Below are 21,053 nucleotides of genomic sequence, written 5' to 3' on the forward strand. Positions count from 1 at the left end.
TCTATAAAAACTACAACTAACAAAACAGGAGGACTTATTTATTCTTCAAAAAACTAAAAAAAAAAAAAAACAAAACCAAAAAAACTATAAAAAAAACTTTTTAAAAAAAAGGAGAATCAAAGACAAAAAGATACAAGAAAATTACAAACATACCTTTCTAGAAAGTCTTGAAAGTCAGCAGGTAAATTGGTAGGAACAGCAACTGGGAATTCCTTGGTTACTTGACCCTGGCTGAGTGAAAGCAGAAGCAAGCCCAGACGCCATACATCTCCTTTTTTCCCAGGTTTGTTGGGAAGACCATCCTCACTAAAACGAACCTTGGTCTGCTCAAAAACATCAGCTTTGCAGATGTCAGCTAAGCGCTTGGAAATGCTGTAGTCTGTGACCTTGATGTTCCCCTCAGCATCTACCAGGACACTGGAAGCACAAAGAACCTTGTGCACTACAGAATTACTGTGCAAGTAGTCGAGAGCAGACAGTATCTGGATCACATAATGGCGCAACTGCTCAACTGGAACCGGAGTCTCTTTGTGCAAGTATGTAGAAAGGCTGCAACCACTTATGTGCTCCACTAAAATATCCACCACAATTGAGTCATCCCTTTCTTTGAGGTTCATACATTTGTAGTGTACTATGTTTGGGTGGTTTAGCTTCGTCAGTGAGCTGAACTCTGTTTCTGCTCCCTGAAGCTGGTAGGGAAACACAACAGAACATGCATTTTGTCATATTTGGGAGTGCACTACTAATAAAATATGTAACACAAATAGAATATTTATGATATCCTCATAGTTTTCTAAAAAGGACGTACTGTGCACTGGGCAAGTACAGCTTTGATTTCTAACAGGTATTCTTCAGAATTTCAATGTTTATTTTATTTATGCATACAATAATACAAATGCAAGAAAGTGTGTTTGCAAGTAAAGGAACTCTTGAATACCCCAATACACTCATCTTCTTTCATGCAGATACTCTAAAAGATTAGCATTTTCAAGTTCATCACCACCATTCTCAAGTTTAATATAAATTAGTAGCCTAAAGAAAAGCACTGAACTTCACTTAATCTTTATTAAGCCAAATGCAAAATATAGGCATTACCTGTTTCTTAGACTTCTCAATCTTTTCTATTTCATGAGTTGTAAGAAACTTTCCCATCTTTTTTTGCCAGTGCAGAACCCACTCATATATTAGAACAAAGTCTCCACTGTGAATTTCCAAGGCATTGTAGACAGATTTACCAAGCTGCTCATCCTTGCCTATACACAGAGGGAGAGAAGAGGAACATGGCTACGTTTGTTTCTCAGGATTTTACAAAAGCTCCTGTAAATGCTTAAGAAATATCAACAAGCCTGTTTTCTAAATTTAGAAGCATAAACCTACTTACAAGCAGACGTGTATCTATATGGTAGGTATGGAAAATATCAGGCTTGATGAGACTGAATGCTATATAACAGTACTCAAGTGAAAATAATTGCATATTGACAAAAAACTGCTGCACGTTTTCAAGAACTAGTTTTAACAAATGAACAACTTTCCTGCTTAGCAAATGCCAAGCTCTACACATAGTAACACAATTGTTCACCCTCAAACTGAAAAATAATAGAATTTTCCTTTCTCAAGAGACTTTCAGGCTGTTTGCCCATCCACTGAGGAAATGCTATATTGAAAACACAATGAAAACATTTGATGGTCTGTCCATGTGGGCACTCCATGGAGATGTTACAGGTCCAAGTTTCCTCTCTGTATTAATGTTTTTGCTAAACCTGCTGCTTTTATGCCATTGCTATCAGCAGCAATGGATGGACAGTAAGCATGCATTTCCAGCTCTGTGCTTATCAGTGGCTTGACATGTTACTGAAAGCATCCCAAACCCCAGCATTTCAAGCTGCAACTGTAATTTGGCTTACCCAGACATTTTCCTTTATGGACAGTAAGCTGTCCAGCACCACTTGTGCTGAAGTTCAGAACTTCGTGATTTCCAGGGGACTCTTCATTATTACTAACAGAAATCTGGCGTTCTCGTCTGCAATGTGAAGAGAACGTTTTTCTCCAACTGAGAACAATAGTATAAAGCCAAAACTTGAATACAAACCTTAAAATTGGAAAGTTCACAAGTCATCCCCAGCACATGGCTTAGTTAAGACTTGACAAATGAAGGTAGGGGGGAAGGTGGCAAGGAAGAAACCAAAATGAACAGGTCAACAGTATGGTACACTATTCTCTTGCCTCCAAATTTCAGTTCATAATCAAATGTTTGGAACTAACTAAATAAATACATAAATAAATCTAAAAACTCCACATGCAAACGGACATACTTTGAACGTCCAGCTGAATTTGGTCGGTGTTTATTATTCACTCCATGTTCCAAACAGCTCCCATTTAAGCGTGAAGCAACTCTATGTCCTGCAGTATCTCTTCTGTGAGAGTCTTCTTGATTTGTCAGAGCAGCTATTTCCAAACGTTCCTTTAAATCAGGAAAAACACCAACTAAGTACAGAAGCCACTCCTATCATCAAAATATGCAAGCACATAGTTATTATTCTATGAAGTCATGCAAATCACAGAAGAAACATGTTTCCATAATAAATGTATGCATGAGGCCAAAGAAAAAGTGCTCAGATTTCAGAAAGTACATTTTGGCACTGTCCATGGCAAAAATGTAAATACTCTGGAAACATTAACAAACCAGATTTCTTCTATGTCTGTTTGAAAATATCCACCTTGGTACACTCAAGATGCTAGTATATTCCAAAAATAAACCCCAGAAACAATCAAGAACCCATTTTAATTTAGATGTACTAGAAGCCCTGAATAAGAAAAGATGTCCAAGAAAATTTCAAATTTTTACAAGTACTGTTACAGTACTGGGAAGAGCTTACTACAATTTTTTTTTTTGCACACCTGCTCAGAAAGAATACCTGTTTGGCCATCTCTTTCTTTTTTCTTTCTTCCCTTTTCTCTTCCTCCCTTCTCTGAATCTCGTTAAGGATTTCACGTTGCTAAAATAAATTTCAGTTGTTAGAGATAAAACAGTACATGCAATGCAGCTGCTAAAACCTTACCCTGATTTAGAAGTCAAAAAGCTATGAACCTGATTTTTTGGAATTGTTGGAAAAGGACTTGGAGGATGTGTCACAAGAACAAAAAAACAGAAGTCAAATTAGCTCTCCTGAAGAGGTTAACAGCATCAATTGTATGATATAGGAGAATGGAACTGTAAATTACTTCTATTGCCAGACCAAACAATAAAGTCTGACACACATACACAAAAAAAAAGACAGGGAGATAAATCCAAACAATCTTTTAAAAACCAGAGCTACTCTAACCATATTCCCCACAGAGTGGAGACTTCATACTACTATCCCCTGTGAGACTTGAATGAAACCCCTCATTTCTAGTGAAGGATGTTCACCTCTCCAGATTAAATTTGTTGCTCTCTAGAGGTGCCTGTCACAGCAAATGTTCCAGTCATCCTAAGTGTGAAAGAAGGTATCAATACCTGTCTGCCTGCCTAACACTTCCTAGTTTAGATGGAATGCACTTAATATTTACATTTGCTTAGATTTTGTAAAAGGTCCTTTTCATAAGTGATTTTTATAGGATCAGGAACCAACATTTAGGTTTGTTTCAGGCATAAATATTTCCCTGGGTTAAAACCACATCATTAAAACATTACAATTACAGCAGCAGATAGTTCATATAATAAATATTGATCTACTCATACTGGCAGGTCTGACAAGTTAATAATTCACTAAAACTTACCATGATGCAGAGGTATTTTAAAATATCATGGTTATGTTAAGAATATATGGTTATTTATACTTTGATTTCTCTTACCTCCTGCTCCTCTCTTCTTTTAACTTCTTGTGCCCTACGCAATTCCTCCTGAGCCAATCTTTCCTGTTCCTTTTGATGATTTTTTAGCATTTCCTCATGAAAAGACTTGGAAGGTGGTTTATTATACTCACTGAGAAATGACTGTACATGGTCAGCTAGTTCAAATATCATCACCTGAAAGAAAATAAGTATGAATGACATGCAGAGCCAAATGATAGACAAATGATATGCATTCCAAAAAGCAACACAGCAGAAACATTACTTTCAATTTTGTTAATTATCAGGGAGAATCTATCATATTTCACTATTTTTTCAGAATTTATTTATTAATAAATTGTAACAGGACAAATCCTTGACTGCGTTAGCAAAGATGGCAAAAATTACTGTCAGACAACCTAAGCCATCTTATTTTTCTAACAGAAAAGTGAAATTTAAAAATCATTTTCTCATCTTCTTTTAGGCATTATCTTTCTGTTCCCAAAGATAAGGTTTATGACATATGAGCTACAACAGAAGAAATCCTTCACACTTATCCGTTACTGCAACTACTGCTATGAAATAGTTATTATTTCACTGCTGAACACAAATCCAACCCTTCCTCTGCAAAGCAGTCCCCCAGCTGGGACTGTAAAGTCACATAAGGCATTCCATATTCATATAACCACAACCACTAAAATGAAAACTGCACTGAAAACTCTGCTCAGCTGAATTCTGCTACATGGTTTGCTGCTTAGAATCAATTTTCAGCTACTGTTTACTTGAACTGTGTATGTACTGATGATCTATTGACCTGTCAGGGCTTAAGCTTCAGCAGTCTAGTAGCATCTCCTTTTTAATTCAAGCAATCCACAGCGCTAAGAGACCATTTTAGCTCTAAAATTAAAGAATAGGACAGGACAAAGGTGCAGTCAGCAGCACCACTGAGCAGGATTTGCATGTACAGGTGGGAGATCAGCCACATTAAATTGTACCATCTGCCTTAACAGGGTGACATTTAGAAGATTCTCAGACTCCAAATCCCTGCTTGAAAGTAAGAAGGAAGCCAGGAGGCAGTCCAAATAGAAAGAACAGCACAATATGGATAAATCTGACATGTACAACTGAAATATTTTTCCCAGGTTACTATTCAAAAGGCAAGGCAATCATTCCATGTACACATATGTATAAAAACACCCACCAAAAAACAACAAGAAAAAACTCAATAATTAAAAAAACCCCAACAGTTTGCTGCTCAGTTTGAACAGGTGGTTGAGGTATTGTCAAACTTTCTGTATCACAAAATAGAACTTAACTTTTCCCTCTGCCTTGACAGATACTCCTTGTTATCTCCTTTCTGCTGCAGATAAAGTAATTCAGGACAACTGCACATGCCATTCACACAAAATGCATGACATACACTTAACTCACAACCACATTTACGCATTGCTGAAGCAAGAACGACTCTCTCTTTGGAAAACCAACATTAGAAAAATGTATGAGATATTTTTAGGTCCCTTCAATGAGATCAGAAATCAAACTGGGACTAATAATTCTTGTAGTCAGTTTTGAGCAGACCAAGTATATATTGCATGGTTTTGCAGTTACTTAGAGACTTTAACCCTTGTACTTTCTATGAATTGTCCGTAACGCTGTCATTAGAAAAAAATAAACAGCAAACAAAAAACCCCACCTCTAAATTCCAGAATACATTATTAAACTGCTAATTTCCAAAGATACTGAAAAATTTGAGGAAATTTTTGGTTATTGAACAGAACATATCTGGCTAAAACAGTTATTTTGAAATAACTGCAGGAAAAATTGGCAATCAAAATACAAGTATGGTATTCAAATAGGAAAAAAAGGCTTGATGCTGCAGGAGTGAATGACAGATAGCTCTTCCTAAACCTGTAAAGTCGACAGGCTTGGAAAAGTGAAAGCAAAATATTACCCCACTTCAGTCTATTATAATGTGTAATTCTCATTTTTAAAAAGGCAAATTGAGCTATTCAAATGTGTTCACCTGCAACACTTCCAAATAACAATGAGAAACATGCCCAAACCCCTCTTTTGACCAAAATTTCTTTGTTACCTTGTAATGCTTTAAATCATTGCAGTCCTCAACAATAACAGAAAGGTATAGTTAATACAAAACATACCCAAAGATGTATATAATCCCTTAAAACAGATGAAAGGCCTAAGCTTCCCATCTTTCCCTTTTTACCCAGTTCTAGAGAAACTCAAGTATCACTACTCCTAAACACAGAAATAAAAATGGCACAATGGCATGGAATGACTGTGCTATGAAGTATTGAGCTGGTGTTGGAAGGAAGGTCTCTTGCCCCTCAGTTCAGCAAGATCACATGGAAAAACTCCCCAGGTAACTACTGTTTGCTTAAACAGATGTGGCCTCTTATGATACTCAAATTAATCTGAAAAGTGCAGAAAGCTCCCACTTTAACAGTCAGCACTGCCTTTTTTTTTTTTTTTTTTTTTTTTTTTTCCAAATATCTTCCTTTAAACAGGAATAAAGCTTGCAGTATTTATACATGCACTGGATTTTGAGAGTGTCCATAGTCTGAACTTTCATTAATTAGAAACATTCCTAAGAAAGATAGTCCCTCTTTCCTTAAAAGCAATGTAACTAGCACTTGCAATGTTGATGTATTCCACTATATTATACTATACATCTTTAGAATTATTCAGGTCCAGAGTCTATTTCTCAAGGAAGTGAAAAGCTCTTACCTCTCCACAGCGCTGTTTTGCCAGTTCAGCTAGCCTGCATTTTAGTTCATTTATTTTCTCATTTGACAAGCCTTTGGAATTTTTTAGTTGTATTTCAGGAACTCTGAGGGACAGCAAGAAAAAGTCCTCATTAGAAAAACTGAGAGTAAAAAACAAGATTTGGATAAAAACTGTGAGGGAAAAGGAAGGAAATTTGTAGTCACTTGGCAATTAGTCAGTGCTCAGAAGCAGAAGACACTGTATAACAGATTCTGACAGATAAGTCAGAAACACTGTATTATATTCCCTATCATCAAATTTTCCAGTTGTAGATTACCTGTTGGTAACACTTAACAGGAGAACAACCAAAGAAACCCTGCAGACTCTAATAATTCAGCTCTTAACTGCTAATTTACTGAGCCAGCCATTTAAAACATTACTAACATAATATTCAGATACTTATAATTTATCTATCTCCATCACAAAGGTTGCACAAACCCCAAGAAACAAATGCAATAAATAAATATCGTCTAGATTGAAAAAGGTATTTAAAATAAACAAGCAAAATGTCTGAAGGTGTGTTATTTTAAACTAAAACAAAAAAAAATGAGAGTAGCTGTTACATCCTTGTAATAGGGTATAACTGAGCTATCACTCAGTAAGGAATAGCATTGCCCTTTTACAGCACAAATGGATGGACTGAAGGGAGTTATGTTTTGGACTATCAGTGGTATAAGGACTGAATAAAATACAGAACAGGGTAACACAACCCAGAAATCACCTGCCAACACAAAATGCTGGGGTAGGCTGGTCTCCTGCAACTCCTTCTACACTTTCTATGGAGAACTCATCCCAAGGCTAATCCAACAGAAAACAGAACAACAGATGGCTTTAAATGAAAAGGAGATTGGGTCTGTCTCAGGTGAAAGAGTCAGGAGTTGAAGTTTAACAAGGGCCCTAAAATGGTGGCAGGTACACCTGTGTTTATGTACCTCCAAGCTACAAACTGGGGCTGCAGTTTTGCACTGTCAAACTCATCCCAACTATTCTCTTGAACAAAAGACTAAATCCAGTTCAGGTGTCAAAATTTAACGTTGCGTATTATAAACTACCCCAGGCTTAAAAAATACTGATGTGCAGAAAGCAAGACTAGGAGTAATGAATAAAACTACATGTTTTTTCAGCTTACATTTCACTGTGGAAAGCAGAGAAAAAAGGTTGTATTTTACGTTCACTTACGTATCAGGGTAAGTATGTGGACATTTGACCCACAGGTCAACTTTGGCATACACTTCATTAGCACCAGTCAATCCCTGAGGACGCAGAACTAAATTAATTTCAGGAGGCTGTCGTACCTAAAATGCAAAACAAAACTTCTGCTTGATAAGGGTTGTTTGGTTTTGTTTTAATGAAAACACACAACTATATATTATATAGAATATATTATATTATAGTAGAATACAGCTTAGACTATACAAACCATGAAAAAAATACACTAATGTGTTGACATTGCTCAGTAGGAGTGAAATGGCCCCCTGACTACCATGGTTTATCCAGTATATTTTTACAGCTTATTCAGATAAGTGTAGCAACAGTCATTAGAAAGATGATTCAGACTCAGCAAAAATGAGGTTCTATAATAAAACTTTTGTATTCTGCTTACTGTAAGATAGCAGTAAAGAAAAAATAAATAAACTTAACACAGGTTATTTGTATCAAAACTAAAGCCTTCATTATAAACCCAGCATTTTTCTTTTGTGTTTAGGTTACTAACCCAGGCATCATTTTATTTTCTGACATGGTAGCAGACCACAATGTTGCATTAATATATGTCTTATACAGCCAAACAAATGGACAGTGGGTTTTTTTGTGTATTGCTATAAACCAGAATTTTAACAAGCCTTCCCCATTCCCACCCTGTCCAAATCACCTACTTAAAACCAGAATAAAGTAAAATATGCCCATATAAGCATTCCCAACTTATTCTTTTCAATTAGGTTTAACAATAAACAACAACAAAACAACCCAGCCCTTAGTAACATGAAAAATAGGGAGGGAAGTAAGACCACATGGAATAACAAATAACAGATGGTTAACTATCACCTTTGCTTTTCTAGCAAGGAGGAGAACATGTCAAGTGAAGAGGATGTCAGATATGATCTTCAATACACAGTGAACGCTTCTGAAAACCCAACAAGTTACTAAGACTGTTCTTACCAAACTTCATAAAAAGAGGAAAAAAGTTGTAATTTGCTGCAAAAAAACTAAGACCAAGTCTCTGGCGCAAAAGAAAGCAGAGGATATATTATACATCTTCAAGACAAAAGAAAGCAAAAAGAAACAAGAGTAAATGTGAACTTGTGAAGCAGAACAGTGACCATTATCTCCAGGTACAGGAAAACAATATCGTGGACACAGCTGGAAAGGAAATACCAATTTGACGTGGACAGAAAAGACAAATGGAAGAGAGTAGTGAGTACCAGACCCAAGCATTAACTAGTTACAATTAAAAAACCCAAGCCTCTAAAAATGAAAGCAAAAATTATTATCATGGAAATAGGAGCCCTGTGACAAAACCACAGCATGTAGCAACTATTCAAATACCATCATGTATACCGACGAGATGAATTCATTGAGCAGGTATGTAATTAGTAGGTTAAGGAATGAATTAAGAGGCAATTTTTTAAAAGCCTGACAATTAATTAAAATGCAATTTACGAGCACAGCACCGATTACGGAGCGAGCGCTTCTGTCTCGAGAATTAATCGCGAAGGCGGCCGGCCGCGCCGTCAGGCAAGGAGGACAAGCACCGGCGCCAGCGAGGCAGCGCCAACCGCGCTCCGCACCGGGACCCGGCCCGCTGCGCCCGGACCCGCTCACTACCTTCCAGGCCTGGCTCTGCCGCAGGTCCTGGAAGTCCTGCCCGTAAATGGACTCCAGCACCTGGAGCTCGTTCTCCTGCCGCAGCTGGTAGCTCTCCGGCGGCTCTGCGGGGAGCTCCGCCGGCTGCTGCCGCCCGCCGCTGGCCCCGGCCATGTCAGCGGCGGGGGCGCACAGCGGCCATGGCGGGTCCCGCGCTGCCGCCCTGGCACTGGAGCGGGGGCGGCCCCGGCCCGGTACCGCCTCGGCCGGCGCGGCGGCAGGAGGAGCCGGGGGCCGGGTCCGCTGGCGCCGCCTGGGGCTCAGTGGTTCGTCTCCAGGAACGCGTCGAATTGGAAGGGATCCATAAGGATCCTCACGGGACTCCTTAGAACTAAACAGTGGGACTAAGAGCACTGTCCGAACTCTGTGAGGCTTGGCGCCGTGGCCACTTCCCTGCATACCTGTTCCGGTGACCAACCACCCTCTGGGTGAAGAACCTTTTCTGGTGTCCTGTCTGAACTCCCTCAAGATATGCCTCCAGGTATATCTGCATTACAGAGATACGCAGCAAAAACAGTTGGATACTGTGTAGATTTTTTTTTAAACTGACCTTGAGAAAGATTTACAAAAGGGAAAAAATAACCACGAATTTCTTAATAGATTTAATGTAGAGCTTGGGCAGGATGCAAGTTCCTGTGAAAACTGTAAAACTGTTCCCACCGACAATTGCTGTAGTGAGCAATAGCAGGTGGAGGGCGAACTGTCTTTGGTTGGACTGCAAATAAAAAGTGAGGTGGCCGGGTGTCCTTGGTGGACCTGCCAGAGAGAGGCACACGGGGCTTGCCAGGGGAGCAGTGATAACCAGAGAAGAAAACGTGCTTTCCTTCAGACACTTCACATGGTAACTACTACTAAAGACTGCCCCAAGATGGAGCCTTTAAAGTTTTGGGATCTTCATAAAGAAACCCCAAGTAAATTCATACACACAAAGTTATCTAATAGGTGAGTAATCCCCAGGCAAAGAAAAATGTTTCAGTAGTCTGCAGCTTGCTACCATGCACCCAGATATATGAATGGAGTTTTGGTGACTTTGACTTTACTCCTTGACCTTTGAGTACAGACTTTTGTTACAGAGAGATCATTTACAGTAATGATCGGTTTCTATAGCCCTCAATTTGTCCTTCTGAAATGAAAAGCTTGTTCCATTCATACTTTATCTTTCAGTTGCACTTAAATAATATCCTTAGTATCAAACGAAAACCAAGTGTTAAATTGTATCACTGTTGTGATGCTGGTCGCTGTTCCACACTGTTTCTAGAGTGTATCTTTAGCGGCGGGGACTTTCATCTGCTTTTTGGTGGGAAATGCATGACCAAAGATGTTTAGTGTTTATCTAGCAACAAGAGAGACGTCCTTTTGCTCAGTCAGCTGTGACCTGGGGCACTGTAACTGGTCACTGGAGTTTCCTCTCGTGCAGTTGGGTATGCTTGTTATCAATTTGTACGTAATAAATAAAAAGTTTCCCTGTGTTAAGTACTGGAAATAAAAGTGCTTAGACCACAGATTCATCTTCTGTCCCACACAAAGACACAGCAAGAATGGCCAGTTAGAAGACATGATGCAGTAAGCAATTAAGAAATGTCAGCAAAATTTCCTTTAACAGCAATTGTGGGTTTATACTTCCCAAGCACGTGGTGTGGGACACACAGCCCAGCACATGGGAAATTTCTCCCCTGTTACACTGTACAGCAGTGGGTCGGCCAGGTAACAATATGCATTTTAAACCTGTCCAACTTTCCCCTACTTTGTGACTTGGCAAAAATTCAACCAGTTAAGATGAAATGTTCTAGATGCCCAGATGTCTACCTCAAACTATTTTCCCCCTTAATTACTTCTATAATAATTCATTGTTTCCAAGAAGAAAGGGTAAAATAACATAATCATAAAAACATACTGAGAATTTGTTTTTAAAGGTCTTGTATTCCATCCAGCAGGAGTGCGAAAATTCGATGAGGAAGAAAAGACAACCTTTTTTCAGTGCTCTGGGTTTGCTAGCTAACCTTGTGAAAATCTACATGAACTAAACCAAATTACATAACTGCAGGGAGTATTCACATGCTCAGCACAGGTTTACTGGAATACAGTGAACATCCACCTGCCCCAAACATGGGCCAGACTGCATCTGGACAGAAGCTTCCCTTCCAAACTTTAAGACAAAATTTAAAACTCCATCCCGCAACATTAAAATTTAATTATATAAAAAAAAATTTAATTGAGTTGTGAGAACGTGCTTTCACTTCCCCATGTGCATGTGGAAGGGAAGTCAGCCTTCCTATGTGAAGTGCAGGAGAGAGGGAAAAGGTTCTGAGTGTTATGATTAAGAAATTTGGCAGAAAATAAAACCTCTTGCATTCCAGCTAGTCTCCAGAGATCAGAGGGGCTGTGTGCAGCTGGGCTTATTCTGATTGTAACCAAACTGGCATTACACGTCTGGTCATGTTCAATGGGAACTACTGAGCACAGATTCACAACTAATGTGATTTATTGAAGCAACTGAATATAATAATAATATAATATATATGATAATATCAGAATATATGCACTAGCTGGGATAGAGCTCTAATGATAACGTTGTGTTAACTTGGGTAATAATAATTGCAGGTAGACCCTTACCAAGACAGCATCTCCACTTGGAAGGAGGGAGAGTAGCCTGACAACTATCTCTATGGTCTTTTAGAGTCTTTTTCCTAACAAGTCTACCTTCCGTACATACAGTGAAATCTGATTCCCCTCCTTCTACATTACCTATAGCAGGGTCTAAGCAGAGAGTTGAGTAATAGTCATTTTTGTGGTAGCATGTACTTCATTAAGGTTATTAGCATATGCAAGAATGAACATTTTAATATTTAAATTACTTTTAATCAGGAAAACATTTATTTTTTGGCCACGCTGTCCTTCAAAGTTCCAGTCCTACCACTTCTGTTCTGCTCCATGCCTAAGTCAAACCTGGACCATCTTATGTCCACAGGACTTTTTCCTTTAGACAACTCAATCTTGACCATGCAGATCTATGCAAAGACAACGCAGAGGGCACACACTGTAGGCTGTAGATAGTAAACATTAGGTCTTGCCTGGCTCCTTGGTCATTATTCTGTACCAATGAAGGAACCGAAGAAAGGGACAGCTGTGTGAGGAAAAGCACCTTGCAGGTGGCTGGGAAGTGAAGTGACTGAGGTCAGACTCTGGTTACAGACATTGGCCACAGGAATGCTGGAGGCCAAAAGGAGGAAGAAGCCTGTTTACATGTCTCAGGAAAGTAAACATGAAGGGAAAGCATGGTGAAAGCTGCTGATTATTGCCTGGGAAAGTGGGGAAAAATGGGACTGGGTGGACAAAGGAAATGAGTTATAGGTGAGAGGAAAAGGTAGGAGGGTGAGTGAGTCTGACGCCACAATCAGAGTGAGTCAGAGACATTAATTACTAGAAAAGAGGCTGGAGCAATGAACTCCCAGGGGAATGAGAGGAGGCTGCAAATGGCTGGCCCAAAACACATGGACAAGCAGAGGCTTGGCCAACAGCCTCCAGGACCTGTGGTGGGATGGGACAATGGCAGTCCCCTATCCCTGTGGTCAGCAAATGGCACAGCACCTAGCTTTGTCCTGGATCACCCAAGTTCACATTGCAGGAGACTGCACCAATGTCACTGGAACACATCTCGTGTGTGGGGTCCCTAAAGAAGCTTTTCTGTGCAGGGGCTGAGCACAGGGATAGCTCCTCTTCCCAGGGCACTCCAGACGGGCAGACACTGTCTGGACACCTTTTTGGCTTAATATTTAACAAGCACCCCCCGCAACGTTAAAGGCAAACGTGTACCCACTACATGGATGCAGACCGTCTGTAAAATCAATCTCCGAACTTATTGCGTCCCCTGAAGAGCTTTTCTGGAAATTTATACATTTAGGAAAATATCTATTTTAACAAGGAACATGCGTATCTAGAACCCAGCACCGTCTTTTGACAGTCTGTCATCAGAATCAGGGACCTGTTTTAAAACACCGGTTCAAACGGCTCCCGCCGGCTCCCACAGCCCCCGAGCGAAATGGCGGCGCCGCCGAGCGCCGCGGCCGCGGTTACGTGATGGCGGCGCGCCCGCCCTCGGGAGCGCGCCCGGGCGGCGGCTCCTGCCCCGGCCTGGCATCGCCGCAGCGTTGGCAGTGCGGGGCCGCGGCGGCTCTGCTCCCGCGCCGGGATGAGGGAGCACGAAGGAGCAGGGCTGTCGCTGCCCGCCGCGCTCAGTGCGGGGCGCGCAGGGATCGTGCGGAGCCGCCTCGGTTCACTGGACACTCGAGCGCCCCCCGCCTTGCGATTGAAACCTCAGTTCGTTTTCCCCCAGAAACAGCGGGAGCGCAGCGGCAGCCCCCGGGCAGTCACTGGCCTCTGGGCGCTGTGTAAGGTCGGCGCGGCGTCCAGCGCCTCGCAGAGCCAGCAGGGAGACTGGAGGGAGCTGTGTCTCACCACGGGCAGAGCGGGAGTAGAAATGCCACGGGGAAAGCCATGCTTTTCCCTTCTCAGGGCTGTGAGCAAAGCCAGAGCTCAACGCTGAGAGTGGAGTGAGGGGACGGAGTTGGTGGCCCCGCCACTTCGGCAGGCCCGTTTTGCCGTGCAGTGTGCCCGTGGCCGGGCGAGCGTGTGCGAGGCGGGCGCGCCGCGACCCGCGGGAGGATGAGCCGCGGTGTGGGGTGTGATTCTGGGGACCGTGACTCCTTTTCTCCCGCTTATTGCGGTAAAACATGCTGAGGAGACCTGTGGCGGTGTGAAGCAAAAACTATGGCACAGCTGATCGGAAGGCGAAGCCTGGCTTGTTTTCTGCTTTTGTTTACTGGCTGTCATGACTTACAAGGTGGAAACGCGAACAGCCAGCCCTGCTTCTCGGGACACAGGAATGTGGTGAAGATGCCTCCGAGAGGCAGAGACCGGGCTTTATCCTCAGAAGCGTCCTTTTGCCTGTGGGCTCCGTTCATTCACTAAACGCAAGGGCTGGGCAAGCTGTGTGACAGTGAGAAAGGCGGGAACTTCGCCATGGGGTACGACAGAAGCTGGGTGCTGATGAATGAAAGCGACCATGGCCCGTCGCCGGCGGTCAGCAGAGCTCTGGAGATGGGGAACGCCTCGGCCGCGCGGATGGTGTGGCAGGGCGGGAATGCCAGCGAGGCGGGCGCCGCGGAGAGCGAGGAGCACGGCGAGGAGCAGAGCTACCGGCACTTCACCACCACCGTGCAGGTTGTCATCTTCGTGGGCTCTCTGCTGGGTGAGTGAGAGTTGCTGGAGTTTTTTGTTGATTTTTTTTTTTTAATGTTTATTTATTTATTTTTTAAATCCTTGCAGCCAGGGACTGCAGACCAAAAGGTAACAGGCATCATTGTCTGTCTTCGTGACTCTTAGTGCATTTCTGGTCCTCAGCTGTTTGATTTCAAGTTCCTTGTATAAAAGCTCTTTCTATAAAATGTATTTGTCACGGATGAGAATTTATACAATGGATGTATGTATTACTTAGTAAGCTTTTCTGTCAGAATTTAAACGGGCAGAAATTAAATGGGGTAAATGACACGCTTGTTTTCGGCTGTAATGGGATCTGTTCTCTTTAACATAAAAAGGGTGTGGAGTGTTTCAAACAAGTTTTGCTGAATTTTTGTTTCATTTTGCAGTAATTTGGTGTCTGTTTCCCGCAGAATTTAAATAAATCATTTGAAAGTACATTATACTGTAAATATGTATAACCATGTGCAATCTCGCCTACTCTATACTCTTACAGTAGGAATCATAGATTAGATATGTGGTAGTAAACTATTGCTATATAATTTTACTGATGCATGTACATTTGCTTTCTCGATGCTTATAGCTTTGTTAGGAATATGTGTGCATTTCTTAGGGAAAAAAAAACAAACCTTATGGTAAGTCAAGTTATCACTATTTGGGAGATAAGTAAGCTGAGTTTCAGTAAAATGTCACCACTATCTCAACCATTCAAAGCTTTACACACAGGGTTTGACTGAGAAAACATCCACCTTTCATAAGGGAGTTCAGCAGGAATTTGTTGATGGGAATTTGCTGATGGTCATTGGCTTATTTTATCGAGGATTTGTTTTGGATTTTCCTGATCTTGAGTAATGTTAAAACCTGTTTTTCTGGTCATGGTAACAAATTCTTATATCTATCTCCTTTTGGTAATATTTAATGTTGCTTAAATAATTCTTAAAGAAGATGGTGGAGCAGTCATGGAACAGTGTTGAGTCCCAGTCAACAGTGCACTTACTGGTTATTTCTGTAAATCACTGAGGCTTTTGGCATCAATTATTCCTCTTTTCAGTTGGGATAATCCTCACGGTTCTTGCTTTTTTTCTGTTTAGCACATAGTTTGGGGAAAGGATACTATTAGGATAGGTACTCTTTTTTTTTTTTTTGTATGTGGGATAGTACCTGTCACAAAACAATAGCCAGCAAACTGTCCTAAAATAACAAGACTAGATGAGAAAACTTAGAATTTTAATTCTTTATTATTTGGGTTTTGAAGCTTTAAGAGAATAAATTTGAGTCATATGTCCCGATTTAGTTTCACGAGCATGGATCCTCCAAATTTATTTGAAGATGAAAACAGACATTATCATATAATCATTCTTTCAGAACCTAGGAGTTTTTAGAAACCAGCCAACAAACCAAAAAATACCACAGGTACAAAATTTTGAAAACTAATGTAAGTTATGGTTTGATACTCCTGCAATTGGTTTTCAAGAGGTGGACCTTACATTGTGAGAAAACATTACATGTCACAAGGGGTTTATTTGCCAATTGTATGGCTGGGAGGCTGATGAAACTTCCAGATCAACAACTTTTCCAGGCCTAATAAAGAGCTAAACAGGGGAGGAAATAATATGTTTTTTAAGTGATGAAAGTGCACTATCCAATGACAAATGTTAGCAGTGGGCCTCATGTATTTACAGTGATGGAAACCAGTTTTAAGTATGGTTTTGAAACTGCCTTTGCTTATCGTCTCCCTGTGTCTCTGAAATGCTAATTTAAAACATTTATGATATGTACTGTCATAACAGCTGAAAACTTTGGAGTCTTAAAAATGTCTTCTACCAACCTAATGAATGTACTATGATTTCTTCTTTGCTGAATGGAAAGAAAGCTATGTCTCCAGAAGGTCTCAGGGCTTTGGTGCCTGTGTGCTCAACTCTCATATGTGCCAGACGTTTTGCATGTTCAAATGCTGGACAGTATCTCTGCATCAGCAAGGCATAACAACTGGATATTTACCTCACACTTAATGCTTGCACAAATGCTGTTAATTAAGTTGTCATTTTTTTCTCTGCCACGGTCCTTAGAGTGTGAGTGGTGTCTAGCTGTTTTCTCCATCAGGTGAGCCCCTTGGTTAAACTGCAGAATAGCGGTTCTTTGTTCTGCTGAGTCCCAGGTTCCTCTGTGCAGAGGGGCAGCCCTTCAGTAGGTGGATAAGACTATCCTTCCTAAAGACTGAGATGGGGGTTACACCCCTCAGGGGTAGGATGTGTGGGTTTGAATCCTTTCTGGTTTGGGTGGATGTGCAACTTGTGCATTTCACATCATCAGTGTGCACCCAAGGCACTTTGATGATAAAATAGCATTATTTATTGTTTTTAAAATGTGTTGTTGATAAAATAGCATTACCCTTTCAGAGGAAGAAATTATTTTTAGTTTCAGTTTGAAATGGAACAAACCTATATGACTCAGTCTTGATAATGATTACAGGGGTCTGACATTAGCAGGAGTCTACAGCATGGAGAGGTCCAGGTCCTGCAAGGGGGAAGAATCACAGTTGGCATTGTGAATTTTATTTAGGTACCTGCTGCAAAGAAGAATGTTGTCAGCTATGAGAGCTGCTAGATGAACAGCTGTATGCATGTTATAGTTTTATTTTCTCCCATTTAAGACCTCTATTTGAGACCTGTGGGAAGACTAGGATAAATTCATGTGTTAGTTCTGACTGTGACATGACAAAACAGTGCTGAGTGTTTCATTATACCTGCTGAAGGCAAGGAAGAGTCAAACTTTTTTTTTCCCCCCTTGTTTTAAGCTTGGGATGACATAAGACACCTTTTCCAAGTGAGTAAATTTTTAATAGCTTTCTTTTTATCAAAGAAGATTCTTAAGATCAGTTTTGCGGTGAATATAGGAGTACAGCAACACTGATCTTGCCATTAGAAGGAATCAGTCTGCAGAGTCGAATTATTACCTTAGGTTTGAAAGACGAAAGAGAGTGTATTACTTCTGAGTTTTGGTGGGGAGAGGTCACCAGAGGTGGCTGTAGCCGCTTTCAGTTGAGTGTGAGCAGCGGGATGAGATCCTGGAGATGAAAAGGGTCTCCAAAGAGCTCTTGGAACCAGTATGCACAGTGAGCTTAGTTTGAAAGGGAGATAAAAAGGATGGGAGAAATGCATGGATTAACTTAGTGGCCAATTAGCTGAAATAAAGATTGGCAAAGCAAAAAGTGATTGAAAGTCAAGTCTAAAAAGAAGCTTCAGACAAATGATGATATGAGTGGTGGTTGCATGTAATACTAACTGCGTAGTAATAACATATTGCAGTATCATAACACTGTAGTAATAATTTTCCCCTGCAGTTTTGTATGGGTGGTTCTAAGCCTCAGGAATCATGGACTGTGCAGCAGTGAAGCTCAGTTCAGGATGCACCTTGGTAAACTCTGCCTGGAATAGATGTTATGCTTTTATTTCTTACGTGTGTTCAGTTGAACTGCTAAGCAATTCTCTTTGGAATAAAAATTGAGTTTGAGGAAAGGGTGAAGAAGAGGGGTTGTGAGAGTGCTGGGGCCCCTGTTGCCATGGAGACCTTGTCTGGTGTTGGCCGAGGGGCCCTTCAGGTAGCACTGCTGCTGCCTTTTAAAAGAGAGGCTATGGTAAAACAGCCCTTTACCTAGCCTGGAAGTGTGAGATGCAGTGATTTATACCCAAAATGCACGTGCCTGATACTGTGGGGATACTGTGTGCTGAAGAGTTCCTCAGACATGTGTTGGGTGGGTTAACCAATGTCTCTAAAGGTTATGTGTGTCAAGGATGTTAGACTTATCCCCACTGATCCTAGAATCACAGAATGTCCTGAGTTGGAAGGAACCCACAAGGATCATTGAGTCTGACTCCTAGTCCTACACACGACAGCCCCAAGAACTACACCATGTGCGTGAGAGTATTGTCCAAATGCTTCTTGTCCTTTGCTACTCACTTCTCTGGGGAGCCTGTTCCAGTGCCCTGCCACCCTCTGGATGAAGAACCTTTTCCTGATATCCAGCCTACGCCTTCCCTGACACAGCTTCAGGCCATTCCCTCAGATCCTGTCACTAATGATCACAGAGAAGACATCAGTGCCTGCCCCTCTGCCTCCCCTTGTGAAGAAGTTGTAGACTGGTACTATTTAGGGAGAAACTGATTCATACCAGTCATTTTACTGTCTGTACTCCCTTTGTGAACACTTTAATGAGAGCTATGAACCACAGCTCTTTAACTAAGTGCCTGGATGTCATGTTTTGCTTTTTACTGTCAGTTACAGCTGCTGAAATGCCTGCTGGTGTGTATCACTCCACTGTTTTGAACTAAAGTGAAAATCTGGATACAAGACTTTATATTGATGTTATAGGCAGTAAGTATTTCAGGCATGAATGAACCCACGCACTTAGCAAGAATTTTAAATAGTGTTAGTTCTGTTACAGATTTCATTTATTGGCTTGCTGTTAGGCAGGCATCATGAGCTCTTAAATGAGGGGTTTATTCTATTCTGTTAATCTTTAATTAATTTCTTATTTGTGTGATGTTGGAAAAAGTAAGTTTGCCACTTAGGGGCATTTTTCAAGATCTAGGAAGTTGTATACATCTCCACAAAAGGTGCTGGCAGTGCTGCTGAATCCTGTAGGCCTGTAGAGGTGTTCCTGCTGCAGCTTCATGTCGTCAGAATGAGCAATAGTAAGGCTGAGCACGTGTTCCCAAGAGGCAAACATGCATATTTATATAAAATATATAAGTATACAGATATATAAGCCAATATGGATCACTCTGTGATCTTAGACTCCCAGTCTACCCAGTAGCTGGCCTGGGATCCTCTTGTCTCCCAGTTCCCTCACATACAGACACACAGATGTAGATGGCTCTCTCCAGGAGCTGTGTTGGAGCTCCTGGTCCTCTGCTGGACAATTTTCAGAGCCCCCTTGTCCCCTCTGGTTACCTGGGTCACACCCATGGCCACACCAGTGCTTGCCTCTTGAGTGTCTCCTACTTGCTGGCTGGTCTGGCTTGATGTTCAGTCATGGTCACACACTGACAAACACCCACACAAATCCTCTCTGTTTCTCCAGGCATTGCCCTCCTGATACACCAGCCCTGATGTCCCATGCTCTTTCCCCAGTTACTGCACTTGGATTTTTGTTTGTCACAGGTCCATGGAGGAGAGAGCCCCACCCATGAGAAGAGTTGGAAATGGAGTTTAATGAGAAGGTGGGACAGACTGTGCTGATCAGGTGCAGGGTGTGACCAGACCAGTGTACAAACCAAATGCCTATTTATAGATGCCTTTTATCTTATTTTCCCTCTGGTTTCTCACACTTGTTCCTACCCAAACCACCATGGCTGGATACCTGGATCTTGGACTGTAAGATAAGACACCACAGTGGGAATCTGAGATAAGATAAAGGGGGATACCATTGTCCAGGTGTTGTCTCAGACGTAGGGACATGTTAAGAAAGCTTGGGGAGAAGAATCTATCACTGGTAATGGACACAAATAATGCTGGATTTACAAGCCTCAAGGAAAGTCAGCTCGGCAGCTGTGCTCAAATCAGCTCAGATTCACTAAAAGGTAATTCTGGCAGGGGCAGATTGCAACCACTGACTCACAGCCCACCAGCTCAAAAAAAGACCAAGAATAAGAATGTGGACTTACTAGCCTTAGAGGTGAGGAAATAATTTAGCCAACAGAATAAGAGAATTGTGTAGTCAATGAGCGTTAATTCCTTTGTTTGATAGGATGTATAAATAGCAAAAAGTTTTGAATGACCTTGGGATCCCCCGCACTGAGAAGCCCAGGGTGAAGAAAGACCAACAGAGTATCACTGGATCCACAGGTGGTGACTATTTTCTGCTTGATCTCTCCACTGCTCCCCCTCCCTTTTCTATTTCTACCTCACATTCATCGTTAAATAAAATCCATATTACCGACTTTGGCATATAGTCTCATTCTCTGGGAAGGGTTTGGGGCAGGGGCTACTTTCTCTGAATAAGATTTTGAGGTTCCCACACTTGCTGTCTCTCTGCTCCTTCATCTTCATGGAGGTGAGCCTGTAATTATATTTCCTAATATAGCTTATTAGGAAATATTTTTTTTTGATACTTGGTTAAGATGAGGCTGTGAGATCATATAGGAGATGTATACTAGCGAAGTGCTTTGTGGAGGAAAAAAAAAAAGGATTTTATATACATCATGTATATATTTAAGGAAAAATTTCCATATTACCAAAGTACTGTTTTGTTTTCCTGTTGTACTTGTTTTTTATCCCTTCACCCAACTGGCCCATTGCAGAATTTGTAAATTACTCTAAATAGTCTTGGGTGTCCAGTA

The 21,053-nt window shown here is 41.3% G+C and overlaps 2 protein-coding genes across 6 annotated transcripts in view; one reads left to right on the top strand and one right to left on the bottom strand.

Moving 5' to 3' along the window:
- Positions 1-9,840, bottom strand: part of EIF2AK4 (eukaryotic translation initiation factor 2 alpha kinase 4) — a 37,776-nt gene extending 27,936 nt beyond the window's left edge. For 4 of the 5 annotated variants that reach the window (XM_015631036.3, XM_015631037.3, XM_015631038.3 and 1 more), the window contains exons 1-9: positions 9,418-9,840; positions 7,774-7,889; positions 6,556-6,658; positions 3,835-4,008; positions 2,916-2,996; positions 2,313-2,461; positions 1,905-2,020; positions 1,096-1,253; positions 154-689 (exon numbers count right to left, since the gene is read on the bottom strand). In XM_015631036.3, coding sequence (XP_015486522.3) covers positions 154-689; positions 1,096-1,253; positions 1,905-2,020; positions 2,313-2,461; positions 2,916-2,996; positions 3,835-4,008; positions 6,556-6,658; positions 7,774-7,889; positions 9,418-9,570 — 1,586 coding nt within the window. In that variant the 5' untranslated portion in view covers positions 9,571-9,840. The remainder of the gene's footprint in view (positions 1-153; positions 690-1,095; positions 1,254-1,904; positions 2,021-2,312; positions 2,462-2,915; positions 2,997-3,834; positions 4,009-6,555; positions 6,659-7,773; positions 7,890-9,417) is intronic. The other variant, XM_015631034.3, reaches the window with a different exon arrangement.
- A 3,826-nt stretch (positions 9,841-13,666) lies between these two features.
- Positions 13,667-21,053, top strand: part of GPR176 (G protein-coupled receptor 176) — a 31,694-nt gene continuing 24,307 nt past the window's right edge. Inside the window, exon 1 of the mRNA XM_015632331.3 lies at positions 13,667-14,704. Within this exon, the coding sequence (XP_015487817.1) occupies positions 14,476-14,704 (229 nt within the window). The 5' untranslated portion in view covers positions 13,667-14,475. The remainder of the gene's footprint in view (positions 14,705-21,053) is intronic.

This window comes from Parus major, chromosome 5 (genome assembly GCF_001522545.3).
Source record: "Parus major isolate Abel chromosome 5, Parus_major1.1, whole genome shotgun sequence".
Classification (NCBI taxonomy): domain Eukaryota; kingdom Metazoa; phylum Chordata; class Aves; order Passeriformes; family Paridae; genus Parus; species Parus major.